The sequence below is a fragment of the Mus pahari genome, chromosome X (genome assembly GCF_900095145.1).
Source record: "Mus pahari chromosome X, PAHARI_EIJ_v1.1, whole genome shotgun sequence".
Taxonomy (NCBI): Eukaryota; Metazoa; Chordata; class Mammalia; order Rodentia; family Muridae; genus Mus; species Mus pahari.
This window is the reverse complement of record NC_034613.1, coordinates 73971170-73991892: the sequence shown is the minus strand read 5'-3', so window position 1 is coordinate 73991892 and position 20723 is coordinate 73971170. Positions and strand designations below refer to the sequence as shown.

At 42.9% G+C, this 20723-nt stretch overlaps 1 protein-coding gene across 1 annotated transcript; it reads left to right on the top strand.

Moving 5' to 3' along the window:
- Nucleotides 1-7573: 7573 nt before the first annotated feature.
- Nucleotides 7574-17403, top strand: LOC110314379 (melanoma-associated antigen B4-like). The gene is made up of 2 exons (XM_021188775.1): nt 7574-7666; nt 16320-17403. The coding sequence occupies exon 2, from the start codon at nt 16381-16383 to the stop codon at nt 17401-17403; it is 1023 nt and encodes a 340-aa protein (XP_021044434.1). The 5' UTR covers nt 7574-7666; nt 16320-16380.
- Nucleotides 17404-20723: the final 3320 nt, after the last annotated feature.

Sequence of the window (20723 nt, the reverse complement as noted above, 5' to 3'; positions counted from 1 at the left end):
TAAGCTCTCCTTTTCAAAAGCAGCTGCTGATTGTTGGGTGTCCTGACACCACTGAGCTGGACTGCTGGTATCCTGACAAATGGAGTTTGGAATCACCCCCATAGACCTTCTTCTAAACAGGTCCATATCTCCTTTTCCTATTTACCATCTTTTTCTCCCCTACTTCTGTATGGTGGGCTAGAAGAGGGGTCGAAGTGTTTGAGAACCCTTATTAAAAGTATGTTTTTAAAAATCTAAGCCTGAGCCGGACGTGGTGGCACATGCCTTTAATCCTAGCACTCAGGAGGCAGAGGCAGGCGGATTTCTGAGTGCTAGTCTACAGAGTGAGTTTCAGGAGAGCCAGGGCTACACAGAGAAACCCTGTCTCTCAAAAAAAAAATCTAAGCCTGCTTAGATTTTTTATCTAAATCCTCTATTTAAATTTTTATCTCACTTCAGAACTTGAAAGATGGACTTGAGGGATTTACTGGATCTCTTTATCCTCCTCTGTTTCTCAGTCTGCTTTCTACTTTTAATTTGACTATTTTGTGGAAATGTTATAAGATATGACTTGGCATGAGATGTAACCTCAGATTAACTCCTCTAAATTAGTCTGGGACACAATAAAAATTCCCTACCTAAGTACTTTAGAGACAGAGAGAAAGCAAGAGGAATTACTTTCTCTATAGGATAAACTTCACTTTTTGATTTTTGTGTTACTAAGGCTTTCTCATTTCTAAAAGACATAGGATAAACGTTCTAACTTTTTAAACTCATTTTTCTTATGTCTATGATAATTTTTTTATATTTTTAGTTGTTTTCATATTATTTGTGTCAAAAAATTTTGGCACACTCTGGTGACTTCAGTTCTCTTTTTAAATTCAGTTTTGTTATGTGCTAAAAGTATTCTTTTGGCATGCACAATTAAAATGATGTGCATATTAAAATTTAAATATTTTATCATAGGTATGTGAGGGGGCTGGAGTGCCCAATCTATGCCAGGTGGAGTTGCAGACCTGAAGGAAGATGTGATTCCAGCAGGGTAGATAAGTTCTGCATCTGCAGAGCTCTGTGGGAGTCCCAGCTAGGGCAGGTATTGGGGCGAGGGTCTCACTTGTGACCCTGGTTATGACAGACCTCCTGGGAGTCAGGCTGTCTCTGACTGTGGGAGGGGGTGAAGCACCTAATCTACCCCAGGTGGAGACACTAAACCCAAATACTATTGCTGATACCAAGATGTGCTTGCAGACAGGAGCCTGGCATGGCTGACCTCTGAGAGGCTCTGCCAGCACCTGACTAAGACAGATGCAGATGCTCATAGCCAATCACTGGACTGAGCACAGGGACCCCAATGGAAGAGTTAGGGAAAGGACTGAAGGAGCTGAAGGGGATTGCAACCCCATAGGAAGAACAACGAATCAGCTAAGCAGACCCCCCCTCAAAGCTCCCAGGGACTAAACCACCAACCAAGGAGTACACAAGGCCAGTCCATGGCTCCCACTACATATGTAGCAGAGGATTGCCTTATCTGGCCTCAATAGGAGGTGGGGCACTTGGCCCTAAGGAAATTTGATGCCTAAGAGAAGGGAGATGCTAGAGGGGTGAGGTAAGAGTGTGTGAGTTGGTGGGGAAGCACCCTTTTAGAGGCAAAGGGGATGGGGATGGGGTGAGGATTTCATGGAGGGTGGAATATGAAAGGACATAACACTTGAAATATAAACAAGTAAAATAATGAAAATAAATAAATATTTTATCATATAGTAAGTTGATCATATAGTAAAATTTATCATGTCATATGTAAAAGTACGTATGCTAACATCTCAACATATATTAAAACTATATCTTTGTGAATATTAAATGTTTCATAAATCTTTAATGTTATATACATAGATTTTGATAAGGCTTTCCTTCCAAAACAAATTCTAGTTTATATAATGTATAACAGAAAATGCATGTGATTTCTTCAAAATAAAAATATAAAACTGTTAAATGTAAGATTCTTATTAAGGTTAGATTATATAAGTTAGTAGATTTATAAGTTTACTAAAGATCTCTACATTAAGTTTCCTTTTCACAATTAGCATTATAGAAAATATAATCCAGAAAAAAAGTAACATTCAAAATCATGGTTTATTAAAATATATTTTATGTATGGTTATGCATATAAACTGTCTATACTCAGTTACAGTTTATTTTTACATAATGTACGTATTACCACATTGGTTTATAAGTACATAGTTATGTAAACTAAAGTTGTTTGTGATAGTTCAAGACAATGCAGAGGTTCCTCCATCTCATATTCCTGCTGAGGCCATTTCAAGTTTAACTAGAATTTAACCTCCTTTATTGAGAATCCCATGGAAAATGCCCAGTTCTATTATAGGATCCAAGACCAAGACATCCCAGCTCACTTATCCTAGTTTCTGTTAACCAACCTGATTTGCAAACCTCCTCCAACCTATCTTAGCTTCTGTTAAACTGCTTGCTAGTGCAACCTACCCCTGCAACTTCAGAGCCAAATAGAAGAATGTAGGGTTTGTTTTTATAAGCCCTGTGTTCTAAATCAGTTGTTCTCAACTTTCACAATGTTTTGACCCTTTAATACAGTTCGTCATATTGTGGTAATCCCCAACCATAAAATTATTTTCATTGCTACTTGCTAACTGTAAGTTTACTACTGCTATAAATCATAATGTAAATGTCTGGGGTTTTTCTCCTGTGATCTTAGGCAACTCCTGTGAAAGTGTCATTCAACTCCACAAAGGGATTTCAACCCACAGGTTGAGAACCACCACTCTAAATGTTTGGGGCTATGCTTAGGTCTCAAATACCTGAGTAGGTCCACCTAGGAGGAATAACTTACTTTGAATTTACTGTAAATTGTGTCTGAGTGATCAGCTCAATGGGCTCCCTGAAACAGGTTCAGCTTCATTTTGGCTCATCGTGAACTGAAACTTTAAAAAACAAAGGTAAAAGACAAAGATACATGTAATCAATATAACCACTTAGATAAAAATTTGAGATTGGTAATCCTCCTAAAGCTTGCTTTGGGACAGTTAACATGAGTTTTTAAATCTAAAATGTTTAAATCTGCTTTTAAGGACAAGACATACATAATCATGCAACACTGGTCAAGAGGGTATCCTCTTTATCCTTATCTGAACTCTGGTTCTACACTGTGGTCTCTACTACTTGAGGGCATACTATTTAATAAATTGTCCATAGAACCTGCATGCACAAACTTTGATGCTTGACTAACAAGGGGAACATAAATGTTAACTTCTGAGAAGAAGCTGTGTCTGGCTGTGAAAGATGCATTCCTCAAAAGAAACTGTCTGCAGAGACTGATTAACTGATTAAAATTTCAGTCCTATGGAGAGATTGGAATGTTGCAGGTCCAGAGGCTAATTACCTTATCTTAGGCAAGTTCCATTCCTCTCTAATATCGGTCGATTCCTCTCTTTCATATGTGTCTGAACTAACAACTTGTGACTAATGGAAACCTTTTGGAATCTATTAACTAAAAGTCCACTAACTTCCACTAACCCAAAGCTAAGAATACCATCAAATAGTTTCTTGAGCATATAGGAAAGATCCTCCCATTCTGCTACTGTACCTGCCTCTCTGATGTTCCCACCAACACCTTTTAAAAACTTCATGAAACTTCTTTCACACAAGAACATAGAATTTGGGGCAGCCCAAGTCCCCGTTTCCAGGTTATGGACACTCAAGGTCGCTCCAAAATAAATTATCTTGTTCCCTTAAAAATATTTTCTGAATTTTAGGTATATGAGTATTTTGCCGGCACATATGTAATGTGGAGGTTGGAAATTAAACCCAGATCCTCTGCAGGAGCAGCAGGTGCTTCTTTGTTGCTGAACTATCTCTCCAGTCCTTCAGTTCTCTTTTTTGTTAATGTAGCAGCATCATTGCACGTAAACCTGTAGTGTATCTCAAAATACTGGTAGTAATAAACAGTGAGATAAATGAGATCACCAAAATAATTGTGAAGACATCTTATTTGTTGGTGTGCCTTAGAGAAAATTTTGCACCACAATGCAGACTACCCCAGGACTTACTGTGGAGCAGAGGGTGAGCCTGTAGTCTTGGCAATCATCTTATCTCTCCTTCTTGAGTGCAATGATTAAAGGTATGATCCAAAATATCTAGCTAAATATATGGTGTGAAAATAGAAAAAGAAAGAATGTGTTTGATGATGATAGGATTGTCTATTTATGTGATGTTAGCTTCAAAAGAAAAGGTTTAAAAAACCTGATTGAGCAATGCAACTTCTTAAAAATAAAAGTTTAAAAAGCAACCCTAGTAAATCAGGCTGGCATGAAATGAAGGTATAAAGATGACATTTTCACATTTTCTGTATTCTGTAGTTTTTCTTTTTATTTATTATTCATTTTTTTCTTTAGGAGTTTGATCTAGTCCAGCTTTCTCAAATGAGGCTGACGTTGAAATTATATTTTACTTTAGTCTTGACTCGAACTTTCCATTTTCCTGAATTAATAGTAATAAATTATCCTATCAAGTGTTATACCTATATTTGCATATAAATAATAAAAAAGGGTGATTTGCACACCGCCTACTAATTTTGAACCCTTTTTTTATGGTGTGCATTTACTTATGTTTTTAAAATATGCGAAAAATATTATCTTTGCGTGAATTATTACTGAAAATATACACACACTGTAGCTACATTAAGACATCTACCCAAACCCAAACAATACAAGAGGGTTTGGTCTAGACCAGGCGATCTCAGATGACTCTGGCATTGAACTTATTATGCAAGATTTGCTTTACCTGAACTTTCCATTCCTCTGGCTTAGTAGAAATAAGTTACTCTGCCTATAGGGTGTTTTATTATGTGCACAAGCATTTACAACATAGGTGGTTTGCAGATCACCTCGGAAGTTTGAATCCTTGCCTGTGTTGTCTGTTTCCTGACAGGAAATCCTACTCTGTGACAGACCATAGAAGTTAGCAGTGAAAGTATACTTTCTAGGAAAGTTTTAAGACATGGCAGAAAAGCGTTACCCTTACATGATTTATTACTGAGAATATCCGCTCACCATGAATTTTCAAGGAAGGAAGCAGTATGAGTAAATAGCACACCAGGGCTGAGGTAATGAGGGTTTTTTGAATGATAAAGTGATAGTTATTTTAAACCATAAACATGGGACTGGAATAATATATACTATATACATGATTAATATAAATACATGTGAATATCTATTTATTTTTCCTCTTTTGAAAAGTGTATTATTTTCTGCAGTACCTGATATCAATGGAAATGGAGGGAGGCTTGATGCCCAGTGAATAGGTAGATTAGTTTAGAGGGGTGAGGCTGGAGTGGGTGAATGGGTGCAGGAGCACCCTCATAGAGGCAAAGGGGAAGAGGAGAAAGGGGAGGAGGTAGGGGTGTGTGGAGGGGTAAACAGGAAAGGATATCAATTGAAATGCAAATGAATAAAAATGATTAATAAAAATATAAAAAGTTTATTATTTCTCATATATTACATCCTGACCACTTACCCGTCCTTCCTCCACTCCCAGGCCATTCTTCCTTCCATGTACCCAAATCCACCGCTCGTCCATATCCTTTCAGTAAAAGTCAGGTTTCCCATGTATAGCAACCAAATGTGATGTGACATACCAAGGTCCAGTAATACTAGCTGCCTCCTCTAGTATGAAGGCTGGAAAAAAACAACCCCCTAGGAAGAAAAAGGGTCCCAAAAGCAGTCAAAAGAGCCTGAGGCAGCCCCCATGCCCACTGTTGGGTGTCCCACAAGAAGACCAAGATACACGAAGAGCAAAGAGTTTATGAACTGACAGCTGCTATTAGGTTTATCTGAGATGCGAGGATAAGCCTACACTGATTTTATTCCTGAAGGATGCTGGGAGTGAGAGACCATGCCCTGTAAGAGCCAGGAGGCTTGGATTTAATGGGTACAAAGGAGAGAAGAAACCAGGAATGACCACAGGAGGACCAGTTGCAAAAATAGTGCTTCCTCAAAACCCTCAACCACCTTTCTGGCTGGAAATGTGAGGGATGGGCAATGGGTCCTTATAGGCATGACTGGACTTCCACTTCAGCTATTGAGAGGAGGGAATTCTATGTTAGAAGCACATGGCCCAGGACCAATAGAAGACAAGGTGCCAGCCACCCAGAAGCCAAGCCGCTGATCCAGCAGACAGAGTTTGGGTTGCACCTCATCTCTCTCTGCAGTGTCACAGCAAGCAGTCTAATAGGTTTTAAGGGGTGGGACCCCGGTTATGCAAGGCAAGTTCATATTCAAAGCCAAAGTCAAGCTAAGAGACACTCTGTGGAATGCAAGGAAGTGTCTACTAAGAGAAAGTGAGCCAGGCGTGGTGGAGAATGCCTTTAATCCCAGCACTTGGGAGGCAGAGGCAGGCAGATTTCTGAGTTCAAGGCCAGCCTGGTCTACAGACTGAGTTTCAGGACAGCCATGGTGATACAGAGAAAACTTGTCTCAAAAAAACTAAGAGAGAGAGAGAGAGAGAGAGAGACAGAGACAGAGACAGAGACAGAGACAGAGACAGAGACAGAGACAGAGACTGGACTCAGAACCCTGTCTCTGCTATCAGACCCCAGACACTCAAGCTTTGTGCACCATGTGAAGTTTGTCTAGATCATTTCCTCCAGGTCTCAAGAAGTCGTGGCTTACTATTTAGACTGGTCCTCAAACAGGTATTTCTTGGCTCTGAGAGTCCAGTCAGAGAAGAACACTCTGAGGCCCAGGACAAAGCTGCCAATCTTTGCATCTTGACTCCCAGTCAAAGGACTGAGAGGCAAGGGAGGGCTACCTCTGTAGCTGGCGGACTGGGGTGCATACAAGGCAGGAGCCCAAGATCACTGTTCCCTGTTGCGAGGTACTAGACCAGTGTTTCTCATCCCGTGGGTCGCGACCCCAGTGTGGGGAATCAAACAACCTTTTCATGGGGATTGCATATCAGATATCCTGCAGATGCTTAAGCTAAGATTCTTAACAGTTACAAACTTTACAGCTAAGAAGTAGAGACAAAATAATTTTATGATTGGGGTAAATACAACATGAGAAAGTGCATTAAGGTGAGGGGTTCACAGCAGTAGGAAGGTTGTGAACCACTGGACTAGTAGTTGTGACATTGTAATCTTTACTTCTTGCAGATCCTTTCTCCATGCTGGAGAGGAGTTCTTGGAAAGCTCAAAAGTGTACCTGAAAGCTGAAAATTAAGCTCCAAGTTAAAGATTTGCATACAAGCTTGGACAGGATATGCCAAGTATGTGTCCAGCGCAGAGGGGGTCAGGTGATACTGAGGGTATGGGCGTATGGCATTTTGGATGGAGCATGAGTTACAGGGAGTACTTCTGAGACTGGGGCATTCCCTGTGAATAGCAGAGTGAGCGAAGTGTTGGAGTTGGGGAAGACTGGGTGTCTTCGGGAAGTATAGGAAGGAAATTACACTCTGGCATACTGCCTCTACAGGAGTGGAGGGCCATAGCAGTATGGCCTTGCTGTCAATCATCAGAGCCTGCCTCTGACCGGATGTGGTTTATCCTTGCTTCCTGTGAGGTGGGGAGTAACTGGGTCTTAGTGCCCGTGCCACAGAAGCCTGCCCTGTTTGCTGCTCTCAAGTTGCTGCTGACCAGTACCAGAAAAGTTCTGCGGCCAAGGTAAGGACCCTGAAGGTGTACTGAAGAGGGCGCACCCCTGGAATAACCGAGGAAGGTGCATTTGTGGTGGAAAAGCTCAGGCTGACTTACAGGGTGGCAAGTTTTTGGGAGGGCCTGCTCTTAGAAAGTAACCGTGATTCTGAAGGTCGTGGCTTCCTAGATCACAGTTAAAGCAAAGCTGTGGGTTCTAAATGGTAAGAGAACCTTGAAACAAGTCCAAGTCTGTACTGGTCTTTAGTGCCACCGGACTCTAAAATGCCCCCGGCATTGTGCACAGCCAAAGGAGCTAAAACACTTGTAAAATAGAGAGGATTTTTTTTTAAAAAAAAATAAGTGTAAACTTTACAAAGTGTTTTCAAAACAGCTCTTATCAATGAGGTAAATTAGAAAAGGATTCGCCACTAAATCCAAAATGTGAGTTGGGTTCTTAAAGCATGTGTGGATGGCACAAGAGAACTGACCCCTGCTGGTTCTCTTTCTGTTTCTAAAAGCCTGAGATAGCTCTTGCAACCTCCATTTGAGAAAAATAAACTCCAAAAAGCCCTGAAAGGCACGGGCTTTGCGAGGTCCAACACAGGGTGGTGGGAGGTCTCAGAGAGACTTAAAAGAGAAGATACTTTGAGGTTGAGGGCAGCCACGCCCAGCCCGTGGGAGTGGGAAGATACAGAGGGAGGAACCCTGAGGTTTAGGGTAGCCACCCCCAGCCCGTGGGAGTGGGAGGATACAGAGGGAGGAACCCTGAGGTTTAAAGTAGCCGCACAGAGCACTAGGGAAGAGGGAAGAACCAGGAAGTTTAGGGTAGCCAACCCAGCACTTGAGAGTCAGACAGAGGTACCAGGAGGTTCAGGTTAGCTGTGACACACAGCGGGTGAAAGTCCGCAGAAGCATAATTTCAGGGAGCCATGCCCAGCCCTCTGGAGTCAGAGGATAAGTAGGAGATACCATGAGGGTTAGGGACTTGGGAGTCAGGGAACCTTAGTGAGGTACTATGAGGCTTAAGACTGGTTGGGCCTGAGGGAGTTCGATGCCCCAGTGTAGGGGAATGCCAGGGCTGGAAGGTAGGTGTGTGTGGGTGAGCACCCTCATAGAAGTAGGGGAAGGGAGGGATGGGATAGGGGGTTTCCAGAGGGGACACCTAGAAAGGGGATAATATTTGAAACGTAAATAAAGAAAATATCCAATAAAAGAAAAAACATTAAAAAGAACCACGCCTAGCAGGTGGGAGTGGAAGTGAGCCTTAAGAAGAGCCCTTTGGTCTTGTAAACTTTATATGCCCCATACAGAGGAACGCCAGGGCCAAGAAGTGGGAGTGGGTGGTTAGGGGAGTAGGGCAGGGGGAGGGTATAGGGGACATTCGGGATAGCATTTGAAATGTAAATGAAGAAAATATCTAATAAAATAAGTTAAAAAAAAGAAGACAACCAGAAAAAAAAAAAGAAGAGGTACCTTGAGATTTAACTACACCCAGTTCGTGAGATTCAGGAGTCCATAAGAGGCATGGGGGTTCAGGGTAGCCACTCCCAGCATATGGGAGTCAGAGGGAGCCTTAGAATGGAGGTACTATGAGGCTCTAGATAGCCATGCCAGTGGGTGACATTCAGAGAGAGAAAAGGGAGGAAGGAACCATGGCATTTAGGGGACCCAGGTCCAGCATATGGGAGTCAGAGTAGCCATAAGAAGAAGGTACCAGGAGGTTTAGGGTAGCCATGCCCAACAAGTAGGAGTAGGAGGGATACATAGAGGTACACTAACGTTTAGGGCTGCTGCGACCAGCCCGTGGGATTCTAAAGGAGCCTGAAGAGGAAGCTACCAAAATCTTTAGGGTAGCCATTCCCACCCCTTGAGAGTCAGAAGGATGTCCCAGGAGGTTTAAGGTAGCCAGACCCAGCAGGTGGAGGACCAAGGAAGCATAATTTCAGATTGTTGCAACAAGCACTTGGGAGTCTGAGGTTAAACTGGAGATGTCATGAGACTTATGGTAGCTAACACTTGGGAGTCAGAGGGAACCTTTAGAATGGAGGTACTATGAGGCTTTAGATAGCCATGCCAGCACGTGACATTCAGAGGGAGAAAAGGGAGGAAGGAACCATGGCATTTAGGGGACCCAGGTCCAGCATATGGGAGTCAGAAGTAGCCATAAGAGGAAGGTCCAGCAGGTTTAGAGTAGCCATGCATAGCAGGTGGGGGTCAGATGAATGATAATTTAGAGTAGCCTTTGCCAGCCTTTGGGAGTCAGAAGGAACCTTAATAGGCAGAGACTATGAAACTTACATTAGCCATACCTATCAAGTGGGAGTCAGAGGGATGTACCATGAGATTTGGCAGCCATGACCAGCAGTTTGGGGATCCAGGCTCTGGGGAATTAGAGGATAGGGTAGCTCTCCCTGGTGCTTGGGAGTGAGAGGGAGGTATGGGATGTGGAACAGTCAGGGGTGGATGGCAGGGGGTGGGGTGACAAAATCTGTAGTGTAAAAAAAAATACCAACCTTATAACTTATAACTGTATAAATAGTGTAATTTAAGTAACTTAGTTTTTACTAGACTAAGGTACTGTTCATGTATTTTTAACTAGACCAGGATAATAAACATGAACATTAATATTTTCAGAGAGAGGCAGACAGAGACTTATTCTGGCCAAACTGAGAAAATGGGTTTCAGGAGATATAAGAGGAAGGTACCAGCCAGGCATGGTGGCACACGCCTTTAATCCCAGCACCCGGGAGACAGAGGCAGGCAGATTTCTGAGTTCGAGGCCAGCCTGGTCTACAAAGTGAGTTCCAGGACAGCCAGGGCTGCACAGAGAAACCCTGTCTGGAAAAAAAAAAAACAACAACAACAAAGGACCATGACACTTAGGGTAGCCAGGCAAAGCACATGGCAGTCAAAGGGAGCCATAACCTGGAGGTACCAGGAGGTTTAGAGTAATCATGCCCAGCAGGTGGAGGTCAGACGAACAGCAATTTCGAGCAACCATGAGCAGCCCTTGGCAGTCTGGGGATGAGCAAGAGATCTCATGAGATTTATGGTAGCGATGCCTAGCACTTGGGAGATGAAGGAAACCTTGAGAGGGAGGTACTATGTGGCTTAAGGAGCTATGTCCAGCAGGTTGAATTCAGAGGGAGCCATAAGGGGGGGCATAGGAAGAGATTTGGGGTAGGCTAGCCCAGCAGGTAGGGGTCCAAGAGAGCATAATTTCAGGTAGCCATGCTGAGTGCTTTGGAGACAGGGTATAACCAGGAGACTCCATGAAACTTGGGGTAGCCATACCTAGTATTTAGGAGTCAGGGGGAGCCTTAAATGGGAAGTACTATGAGTCTTAAGAATGCCACTCCCAGCAGGTGGAATGCAGAGGGAGCCTTAAGAGGGAGGTACCAAGAGGCTTTGATTAACCATGCATGTGACAGTCAGAGAGATCCATAAGAGGGAGATGGTATGACTTTAGGGCAGCTTTGCCCACCATGTAGAGGTCTAAGGAAGCATGATTTCAGGTAGCTATGCCCCGTACTTAGGAGTCAGAAGGTAAATTGTAGATGCCTTGATATTTAGGGTAGGCATGCCTAGCATTTGGGAGTCAGAGGGAAACTTAGAGGAAGGTAACTACTAGGCTTAAGATAGCCATGCTTAGAATATAGTGTCCAGAGAGAGCCATAGAGGGACGTACCAGGAGATTCAGGGTAGCCTTGCCCAACAGGTAAGTATCCAAGGAAGCATAATTTCAGGTAGCCAGTCCCAGTGTTTGGGAATCAAAGGGTAAGCAAGAGATACCATGAAACTTAGGGAAGCCTTGCCTTGTACATAGTAGTCAGAGGAAACCTTAAGAGGGACTTACTATGAGGCTTAAGTTAGCATGGCTAGAACCTGGGATTCAGTGGAAGCCTTAAAAGGAGGTACCATGAGGTTTAGTGTAACCATGTCCAGTATGTGGCAGATAGAGGAAGCCTTAAGCAGGTATATAAGGAAAGGCTTAATGTAGTATTGCCCAAGCCTTTGGAGTCAGGGCCATAAGAGAGAGGTAGCATGCCATTTACAGTTACAATGTCCAGCAGTTAGGGGTTAGAGGACCCAGCACTTGGGAACCTGAGGGTAAACTGGAGATGCCATGAGACTTAGGGTAGCCATACCTAGCACATGGTAGTCAGAAGGAACCTTGAAAGGAGAGGTACTAGGAAGCTTAAGATATGCACACCCAGCATGTGACATTCAGAGGGATATAGAAGCAGACAGGACCATGACATTTAGAGTAGCCAGACCCAGCGAGTTGGATGGAGCCATAAGAGGGAGGTGCCATGAGGTTTAAAATAGCCACACACAGCATGTGGGTGTCTAAGGGAGATGTAAGAAGGAGGTGCCAGGAGGTTTAGGGTAGCCTCTCACAGCAGATAGGGGTACAAGAAAGCCCACAATTTCAGGTAGCCATGCCAAGTACTTGGGATTCGGAGAGAAACTTAAGGAGGGACTATGAGACTATAAGACAAGATGAGTAAGTGGGAGTCACAGGGATGGACCTTGAGATTTAGCATAGCCATGCTCAGGAGGTGCGCGTCTAAGGAAGTATAATTTTGGGTAGGTCAGAGGGAACTATAAGGGGGGGGGGTTACTATGAGGCTTAAGATAGCCATGCCCAGCAGGAAACAGAAGGGCTCCAGAGTGAGTTAAGATGAGGTTTAGCATAGCCATGCCCCATCAGGTAGGTGTTTAAAGAAGTATTACTTTGAGTAGCCAGGCCTAGCTCATGGAACTCAAAGGGTAAACATGAGCCATAAGATGGAGGTAACATGAGGTTTAGGGCTGCAATGCCAAGCAGGTAGGAGTCCAAGGAAGCTTAATTTCAGGTCACTATGCCCAGCATTCAGGGGTCAGAGGATAAACTGTTAATGCCATAAAGTAAATGGTAGCCATTCCTAGCACATACAGGGAGGTACTATGAGACTTGTGATGGCCACAATCAACATGTGACATTCAGAGGGAGATATAAGAGGAAGGGACCATGACTTTTAGGGTAGTCAGCTCCAGCATGTGAGAGTTGGAGGGAGGCATAAGAGGGAGGAAAGAGGAGCTTTAGAGTAGCCATGCACAGCAGGTGGGGATCAGAAAATGGTAATTTTAAGTAGCTACTCTCAGTCCTTGGTAGTCAGAGAATAAGCAGGAGATACCATGAACCTTAGATTACCCATCCATGGCACTTGGGAGCCAGAGGGAACCTTAAAAGGGAGAGACCATGAGACTTAATTTAGCCAAGCCCAGTAAGCAAAAGTCAGAGGGAGATATCATGAGATTTAGCATAGCCATGCCCAGCAGGTAAGGATCCAAGGAAGCATAACTTTGAGGAGCTATGCCCAGCTCTGGGATTCAGAGGATAAACAGGTGGTACCATGAGACTTAGGGTAGCAGTCCTTAGTGCTTGAGAGTCAGAGGGTACCATAAGAAAGACATAAATTAGACAAGCTGAGCAACAGGGAGTCAGAAGGAGATATAAGGGGAAAGTGCCATGACAGTGAGGGTAGTTAGAAAAGGGAGCCAGAAAAGGGAAGTACTATGAAGCTTAAGATATACAAGACCAGAATATGGGATTAGGAGATAACCATAAGGGGTAGGTTAGAGGAGATTTAAAATAGACATACCCAGCCGGTAGGGTTCCAAGGAAGCATTAGGGAGTAGCCAGGGCCAGCCCTTGTGAGTCAGAGTATGAGTTGGCGATACCCTGAGATACAGAATACCCATGCCTAGTACTTGGGAGTCAGAGCTAGTCTTCAGAAGGAAAGGCTGTGAGACTAAGTAGCCAAGTCCAGCAAGTGGAAGTCAGAAGGAGGCACTATGAGATTTTCCATAGCACTTCTCAGCACGTGGGGTTGAGAAGAACAATATTTTTAAGTGGCCAACCTTTCCCTTGGGAGTCAGAACATACTGAGGATATCATGAGATTTATGGTAGACATGCCTTCTCTTACTTTGGAGTCAGACAAAACCTTAATAGGGAGGTACTATGAGATTTAAAATCACTATGCCAGGCTTGTGGGATGCAGAGGGAGCCTTAAGGGGAGGTAACCAGGAGGTTTGTGGTAACCTCACCCAGTATGTGGCAGTCAGAGAGCCATAAGCTAGGATATAAGGAGAGGCTTAATGAATAATTTCATGTCACCGAGCCCAGCACTTCGGAGACCTAGGATAAGATGGAGATACCATGAAACTTAGGGTAACCGTACCTAGCACTTGGGAGTCAGAGAGAATCTTAATAAGGAGATAATATGAAGCTTAAGATGGTCTCACCCACATTTGGCATTTAGTGGGAGATATAAGAGGAAGGGGCCATGACATTTAAGGAAGCCAGGTCCAGCATGTTGCAGTCAGAGGGACCCATAAGAATGAGATACCAGAAGATCTGAAATAGCTATGGCCAGCAGGTTGGGGTCAGACAAATGATAATTTAGAGTAGCCATCTCCAGCCCTTAATAGGGGATAAGCAGGAGATATCATGAATTTAAGGGTAGCCATGCCTTACACTTGGGAATCAGAGAGAACATTGAGTGCTTTGTGTCCTATGCCCATAATGTAGGAGACACAGGAAGCCATAAGAGGGAGGTACTATAAGGTTTAGGGTAACAATGGTCAGTATGTGGCAGTCAGTGGGAGGCATAAGGCAGGGGAGATAAGGAGAAGCTTAGGGTAGCCAAGCTCAGTCCTTGGATGTCAGAAGGAACCATAATAGGAAAGTAGTATAAGGTTTCGTGCAGCCATTTCCAGCAAGTAGGTGTTGAATAAGGCATAATTTCAGGTAGCCCTGCCCAGCACTTGGGAGCCATAAGGGGGATGTAATGTGAGGCTTAGTCAGTCCCTGCACTTGAACTTCAGAGGGAACCTTCAGTGAGAAGCACTATGCAGCTTAGGGTAGCCATGCCCAACACACGGGAGTCAGAGGGTTCCATGAGGATGAGTTACTTGGAGGTTGAGAGGAGCTAAGGCCAGTGCTTGCAAATCAGTGAGAGCCTTAAAATGCTGTGATGCTTAGAGTAGCTAAGCCCAGCATTTGGGAATCAGAGCAAGCCATATGAAGGAGGTACCTGGAGATTTAAGGTAGCCCTCTAACAAGTGGAAGTAAGAAGGAACCATAGCCTGAGGCTTTTATATTCTCCAAAACTTTTAAAATCAGAAAGTGGGGGGAAATATGTTGTACAGCTAGGCACTGCAGTTTCTGTAGGAGTCCTGGAGCCCTAGGTTGAATTCCCAGGGTGGGAAAAGCACAGGTTATTAAATGTATGGAAGTACATGAAGGAGTTAAAGCCTCTCTCCTAAACTGTCATGCCCTGTTAGAAATTAGAGCAGAGTGGGGAATTGACCAGGAGGAGGGNAAAGGAAGTGAGGAAACACAGCAATGGNAGAGGGAAGTGGGAGAGAGGATGATTAACTACAAGGATCCATGTGTGGAATTGGACAACAGTTGTCACGACTTAGTGAAATGAATGCAGACAATGAAAAGGTGTCAGTTTAAAATGTCTGGGNGGGATGCTAATGCCCTGGTTGAATGCAAACTGCAACCTGTTGCCTAGCATGGACATTTAAAGTGCTTGTGAATGAGGAGCTGGCAACATGAAAGCCCTGTCTGCTCCTCTGAGAGTGCTCTCTGAANAGGGACAGCCTAGGCCCAATAGAGGCCCACTTTACCCTTGGTATGTAGTTCCTAATTTCAGAGAAGACATATGAACATGGCGGTTCACTTCCAGAAATAGTGGGGCCACTTAAAGCCCAGGCCCTATAGTATGACCAGAATGTACAAGCCTGACCAGCTAGTCACTGTTCCCAGGGCATTTTCAGCCCAGGAGGACAAAGATTAGAGTTGGGGCTTTTATTTTCCCAACTTCCATGTTTGTGTTGTAAAAGAAATATATGTTTTGTCTGCGTGCACATGTATATGTGTGTCCTAGTGCATGAGTTCATGTTTGTGGAAACCAGAGGCCAAAGTAAGGTACGTTTGCTCCAGAGCTATCTGTGTGTTTGAGATGGTGTTCTCTTCATGGCCTGCCTCTGGCAAGTAGGGTAGCTTTCCTGGTTGCTGGGCCCCAGGGATCCTTCTGTCTCCACCCTACCACTGATATTACAAGTGCAATCCATCACACTTTGCTTTGCTTTTAAAACATGGATTATAAGTTTAAAACTCAAGATCTTATGTTTGCTGTTTGCAAGGCAAGCTCATTATGGATTGAGCTACCATCCCAGTCCATCAGCATGTATTTCATTGACCCTAGAGGTAAAACTCTTTGTCTGATATTGGAGGGCCTTTAAAAAACAGGAGAGCAATAGTTCTATGCTTAACAGCGAGCCCAGAGAAGCAATCTGAAGAAAAGTTGATACCAGAGCGTCTTAGATAGAGCGTTACAGAATTCTCAGCACTCTGTACCCGGTTATTTGAGTAGACTGAGCTCTCTGAAGATTTTATCCAGGCCCTAGGTATTTTCCTAGAGCCAGGAGAGTAGAATATGAAAAGAACTAAGAGTATTTAGATACCTCAGTAAGTCAGATTTAATAGCAGCTGGTTTGAACAGAATCCCTGTGCATTCTCACAACAGTGATCTCAAACTGTGGGAAAAGAAATATTAGAGAAAGTCAAGATGTTTGGCATCTCCAAAAAGTGCTTATGGTATATTATTTTCCTGATCAAGGTCACAAGATCACCTGTTCTTTTACCCAAACTACTGCTTTCTATTCCTGACCACAGCCATCATGCCCAGAGGAAAGAAGAGTAAGGCCCGTGCTCGTGAGAAACGCCGCCAGGTCCAGGAAGAGGCCCAGCTGCTTACAGATGCTCACGCCAAGGCAGAAGAGAAAGGAGAGTCACCTGCCTGCTCTGATCATGAGTTTGGAGATGCTGTTGCAAGCACCTCTCCTGCTGGCTTCCAAAAGGGCAGGGTATCTACCACCTCTGCTGGTAAAGGCATGGCCCGTAAAAGGTCTGGAAAAGGTGCAAAAGGCCCAGAAGAAAAAAATAGTAGTTCTTGTAGGGCCCTACTTGCCTCCAGAGGCAAACGGATGGATCTTCTATCAAGGAAAGCAGGAATGCTGGTAGAGTACATGCTCTACAAGTACAAAATTAAAGAGCCTGCAAGGAGGGGAGAAATGCTCCAAGTTGTCAACAAAAGGTTCAAGGAGCAGTTCTCTGATATCTTCAAAAAAGCCTCCTATCGATTAGATATGGTTTTTGGCCTTGAGTTGAAAGAAGTCCAGCCCCATGGTCAAACCTACATTCTTGTCAGTAAGCTAGATTTCCAGGATGATGGAAGTGGGAGCAGTCGTCTGGGTATTCCTAATAGGGGCATTCTGACCCCTCTCCTAAGTGTGATCTATTTAAATGGTTACCGTGCCCTAGAGAAGGATGTCTGGCACTTCCTGAATATGTTAGGAGTCTATGATGGGGTCCCACACCTCATCTTTGGGAATGTCAGGAAGCTCATCACTGAAGATCTAGTGCAGGAAAAGTACCTAGAATACCGTCAGATTCCTGATAGTGATCCTCCATGCTATGAGTTTCTGTGGGGTCCAAGAGGCTATGCTGAAACCAGCAAGAGGAAAGTGATAGACTTTTTATGTAAGGTCGGTGAAACCATGCCCAGTGCTTACTCATCTTGTTATGAGCAGGCTTTGATTGAAGAGGAAGAGAAAGCCCAAGCTGAAGCTGCAGCCAAGACTGGCACTAAGGGCAAAGCCAAGGGACACTCAAAGGCCAAGTCGGGCAAGTCCACTGGCTAGTGAGATAATAGGTAGCCTCTGCTATAAAGACTGAAAAGGTCTTTTTGCAAAAAAAAAAAAAAAAAGTTGTTGATAAAGTTGTAAGGGTTTTTTTTAAGCAAAATATTAACTTGGAATTAGAATGTAGATGGATAACTCTTGTAGACTGTGCCTGGTTTCTGTTTATCAAGCTGAATGTTCAAACTTTGTATTAACTTGAAATACAAATTAGAACATGGCATTTATACAGGAACAATGTTGTAGACTGAAAAATCTGTAGAAAAATATTTGAGAATGGCCAATAGTAACATTTGGTCATTTGTTGGTTTGTTAACTGAAGTTATTGTTTTTGAACTTACATATGTATGCTTCCATTTGTTTTTGATATTATAGAATGCATGAGAAATTCAATCACAATGACTCAGATGTTTGTTTGTTTCCAAGGCTTGTGCTCTGCGTAAACATTAAACATCCACTCTTGCGAAGTCTTCAAACTTTACTGAAGTTATTTATTATAAGTAGATCTAGCACCTGCCCATGCAGTGGCAGATTCTTGGAGAAGCTCTATTTATTCATGAGCCTGAAATGGCATCCCCTTACCAATGAAATAAGTAGGATTTTGTGGCATTTGGACAGAAGACATTTTTAAACAACTTTTTGAAAGAAAAATCTCTAATTATTTTATTGCAAATACAATGCTGTATACTCTGCAGTATCAAATTTAAAAGTAGAAAAAAGGTATCAGGTGAATAGATACCAATGAATCAAATCAAAATGTTTACATTATTGATTGCCACATTTTATGACAGTTGTACAAGTCAGCTAAATGCACAAATGCTGCACATTGAGTCCTCTTTTTCAGTCCTACAAGATGAAACCTCTCAAACTCATTTCTCAGTATTGTGCCACGATATGTTCTTCCCATGGTTATATAATACATGCCTATTCACCCAGATAAGGAGCTTACAACAGTCCCAAGTACAGATAATGCCTATTTCCAACTTGGGGAACCATGAATTTTATTGAGCTTAATTACAGGAATATGGCTGAGGGATTATTTACAGGAGCAAAAATGGTTAAAATGGTTCAAAGATAGCTGCTTCTCAAAAAAAAAAAAAAAACCCACCCCATGGGTGACTGGTCAAAATACCTGTGAAGCTAGACCACACTGCATAGCCTGCAGGCAGGTCAACAGGCTGGAGAGCATCCTTTTCAGGTGCTTCAGTTGGTCTAATCCCCTTCCAAGCAGCTTTTCTGGTCTCTTCTTCTTCTAGGTAGCTATTCTGATCTCAGAGTCATCTCAGAACCTCTTCTCTGAGTGTCTTTGCAGCACAGCTTGTCTGAGTCTTGGTAGTTTAACTTGTCTTAAGAGTCTTAACTGCAGCCCTGCTTCATTTTGCCCTGAGAGGGACTCTCAGCTTTTATTGGTTTACACTGAAAGGGGAGGGGCCTGTCAAATCTGTTTAGTTTCAGGGACTTGTTGAAGCTTTTTTGTTTACCTCCATTTTGAAGGAGCTTCCTGAAGCTATTTGGAGCTGTTTACCTTCCTGCATAAGGAACTTCATGTAGAATGGAATGTTTAAATCCTCCAATCTTTACTTAGGGTAAATTGTTGCACAACACTGAAGATAAAGAGAAGCTTAGAATGATTTTTAATATTTCACAGGGCTAGTAAGTTATGAGTTGATAGTATATCCCTTTTCTAGGGTCTATATTGTTCCATTCCTCCTAAATTGAAGTATATGCTGTGACTCTTATTGCAGTATTCTCAATATACCAGCATGTGTCTGATGTAAAGGAGTGACCTTTAGATCAAAATACCGAATTAAAATACATAGAGCAACAAGAATTTCAAAATGTGTTCCAGGCATGGTGGCACATGACTTTAATCCCAGCACTTGGGAAGCAGAGGCAGGCAGATTTCTGAGTTCGAGGNCAGCCTGATCTACAAAGTGAGTTCCAGGACTGCCAGGGCTATACAGAGAAACCCTGTCTCGAAAAATAAATAAATAAATAAATAAATAAGATTTTCAAAATGTATAAGCAAAGACAAAATAGACTATTCAGTGACATACTTCTATTTTCAGTTATATACCTTCAACTGATAAGGTACATCAGGTCAGGATGTGGAGGATAGCTTTATCCTAGAGCTATATGCTATCTTATATGTTCCCTCAACTATACTGCAAAAACATTTGCTACCATGGACACCTGTTTCATGGTGGGGAATAATGCACAACAGAAGTTACACCCAAATCGAATTCTGCTATTATAGGGATTTATCATTTTTCCCTTATATATGCTTTGCTATTGTCCAGTGCTATAGTTTCACCATTTCATAAAATTCATAGGACAGCTACTCTTAGTGGATACTGAAGATAGACCATCTGAGAGGCCTGAATAAGCAATATAGAACCTTTCTTCTCTACCAATGGGGCTGTCCTGTGCATCGGGGCACAAAAGAGCCTGACTTCCAATTTTCTTTTGCCTTTAAAAGCAAAACCTGTAATTCTGTATCATACAGAATGCCAGCTGTGGACATCTGCAGGAAGCAAGCTGGAATTGTTTGCAGAAGACAGAAGTTAGCAGCTAAATGGTCAGGCTATTCTCATAACCTTGAAATCAGGAACACATTGTGTAGAAATTTAAGTGACCAGTGACCAGTGATCAGTTTTTCTCAGATAATTTTATCACTTAAAATTTTTCTTAAGAATGGTTTCACAAGATGGTGTTACTAGTTCAGTAGCCCACTACATTCCGAACCACTGGTACTAGGAGAATATGTTAAATTGTCAAGTCATAGCTTGTATAATTTAATTTTAGGGCTCCTTGTATCTAAAGTGTCTTTTCATTTGATTGGGAGGCAGAAGGGTAAATATTGACATATAAAAGAGCCAGAGAAGTAAACATCTGCTTTACCAGGGTAAAATTTTGCTAACCATGAAGTGAGCCATCCAGTCAGAACCCAGACCCTATTTTTTCTTAATTTTAATTATTTGCATTCCAAATGTTGCCCCCCTCCTATCCCCCTCTCAGAGTTCTTCACATTGTCTCCCCCCCTCCTCTTAGCCTCTGACAGGGTGCTTCCCCCATCTGCAAGCACCCCCATTCCCTGGGGCATCAAGTCTCTACAGGATTATGCAATCCTCTCCCACTAAAGCAAGACAAGGCCATCAGTCCTCTGCTACATATGCCCAGCACCCATCTTAAGTAACCCTTTCTGTAAGTTTTTATAACTCGCTGATTTTTTTTTGTTTCATTAATTGAATTGCTACTGTCAGAGAGAGTAAAACAGCAGTTTCCTAATTTCTTGCCATTGTTGATGGTGCAGTAGCAGTAGG

What these genes read in the sequence shown, in the direction of transcription:
- LOC110314379 (XM_021188775.1), top strand. Translation starts at nt 16,381, where the DNA reads ATGCCCAGAGGAAAGAAGAGTAAGGCCCGTGCTCGTGAGAAACGCCGC.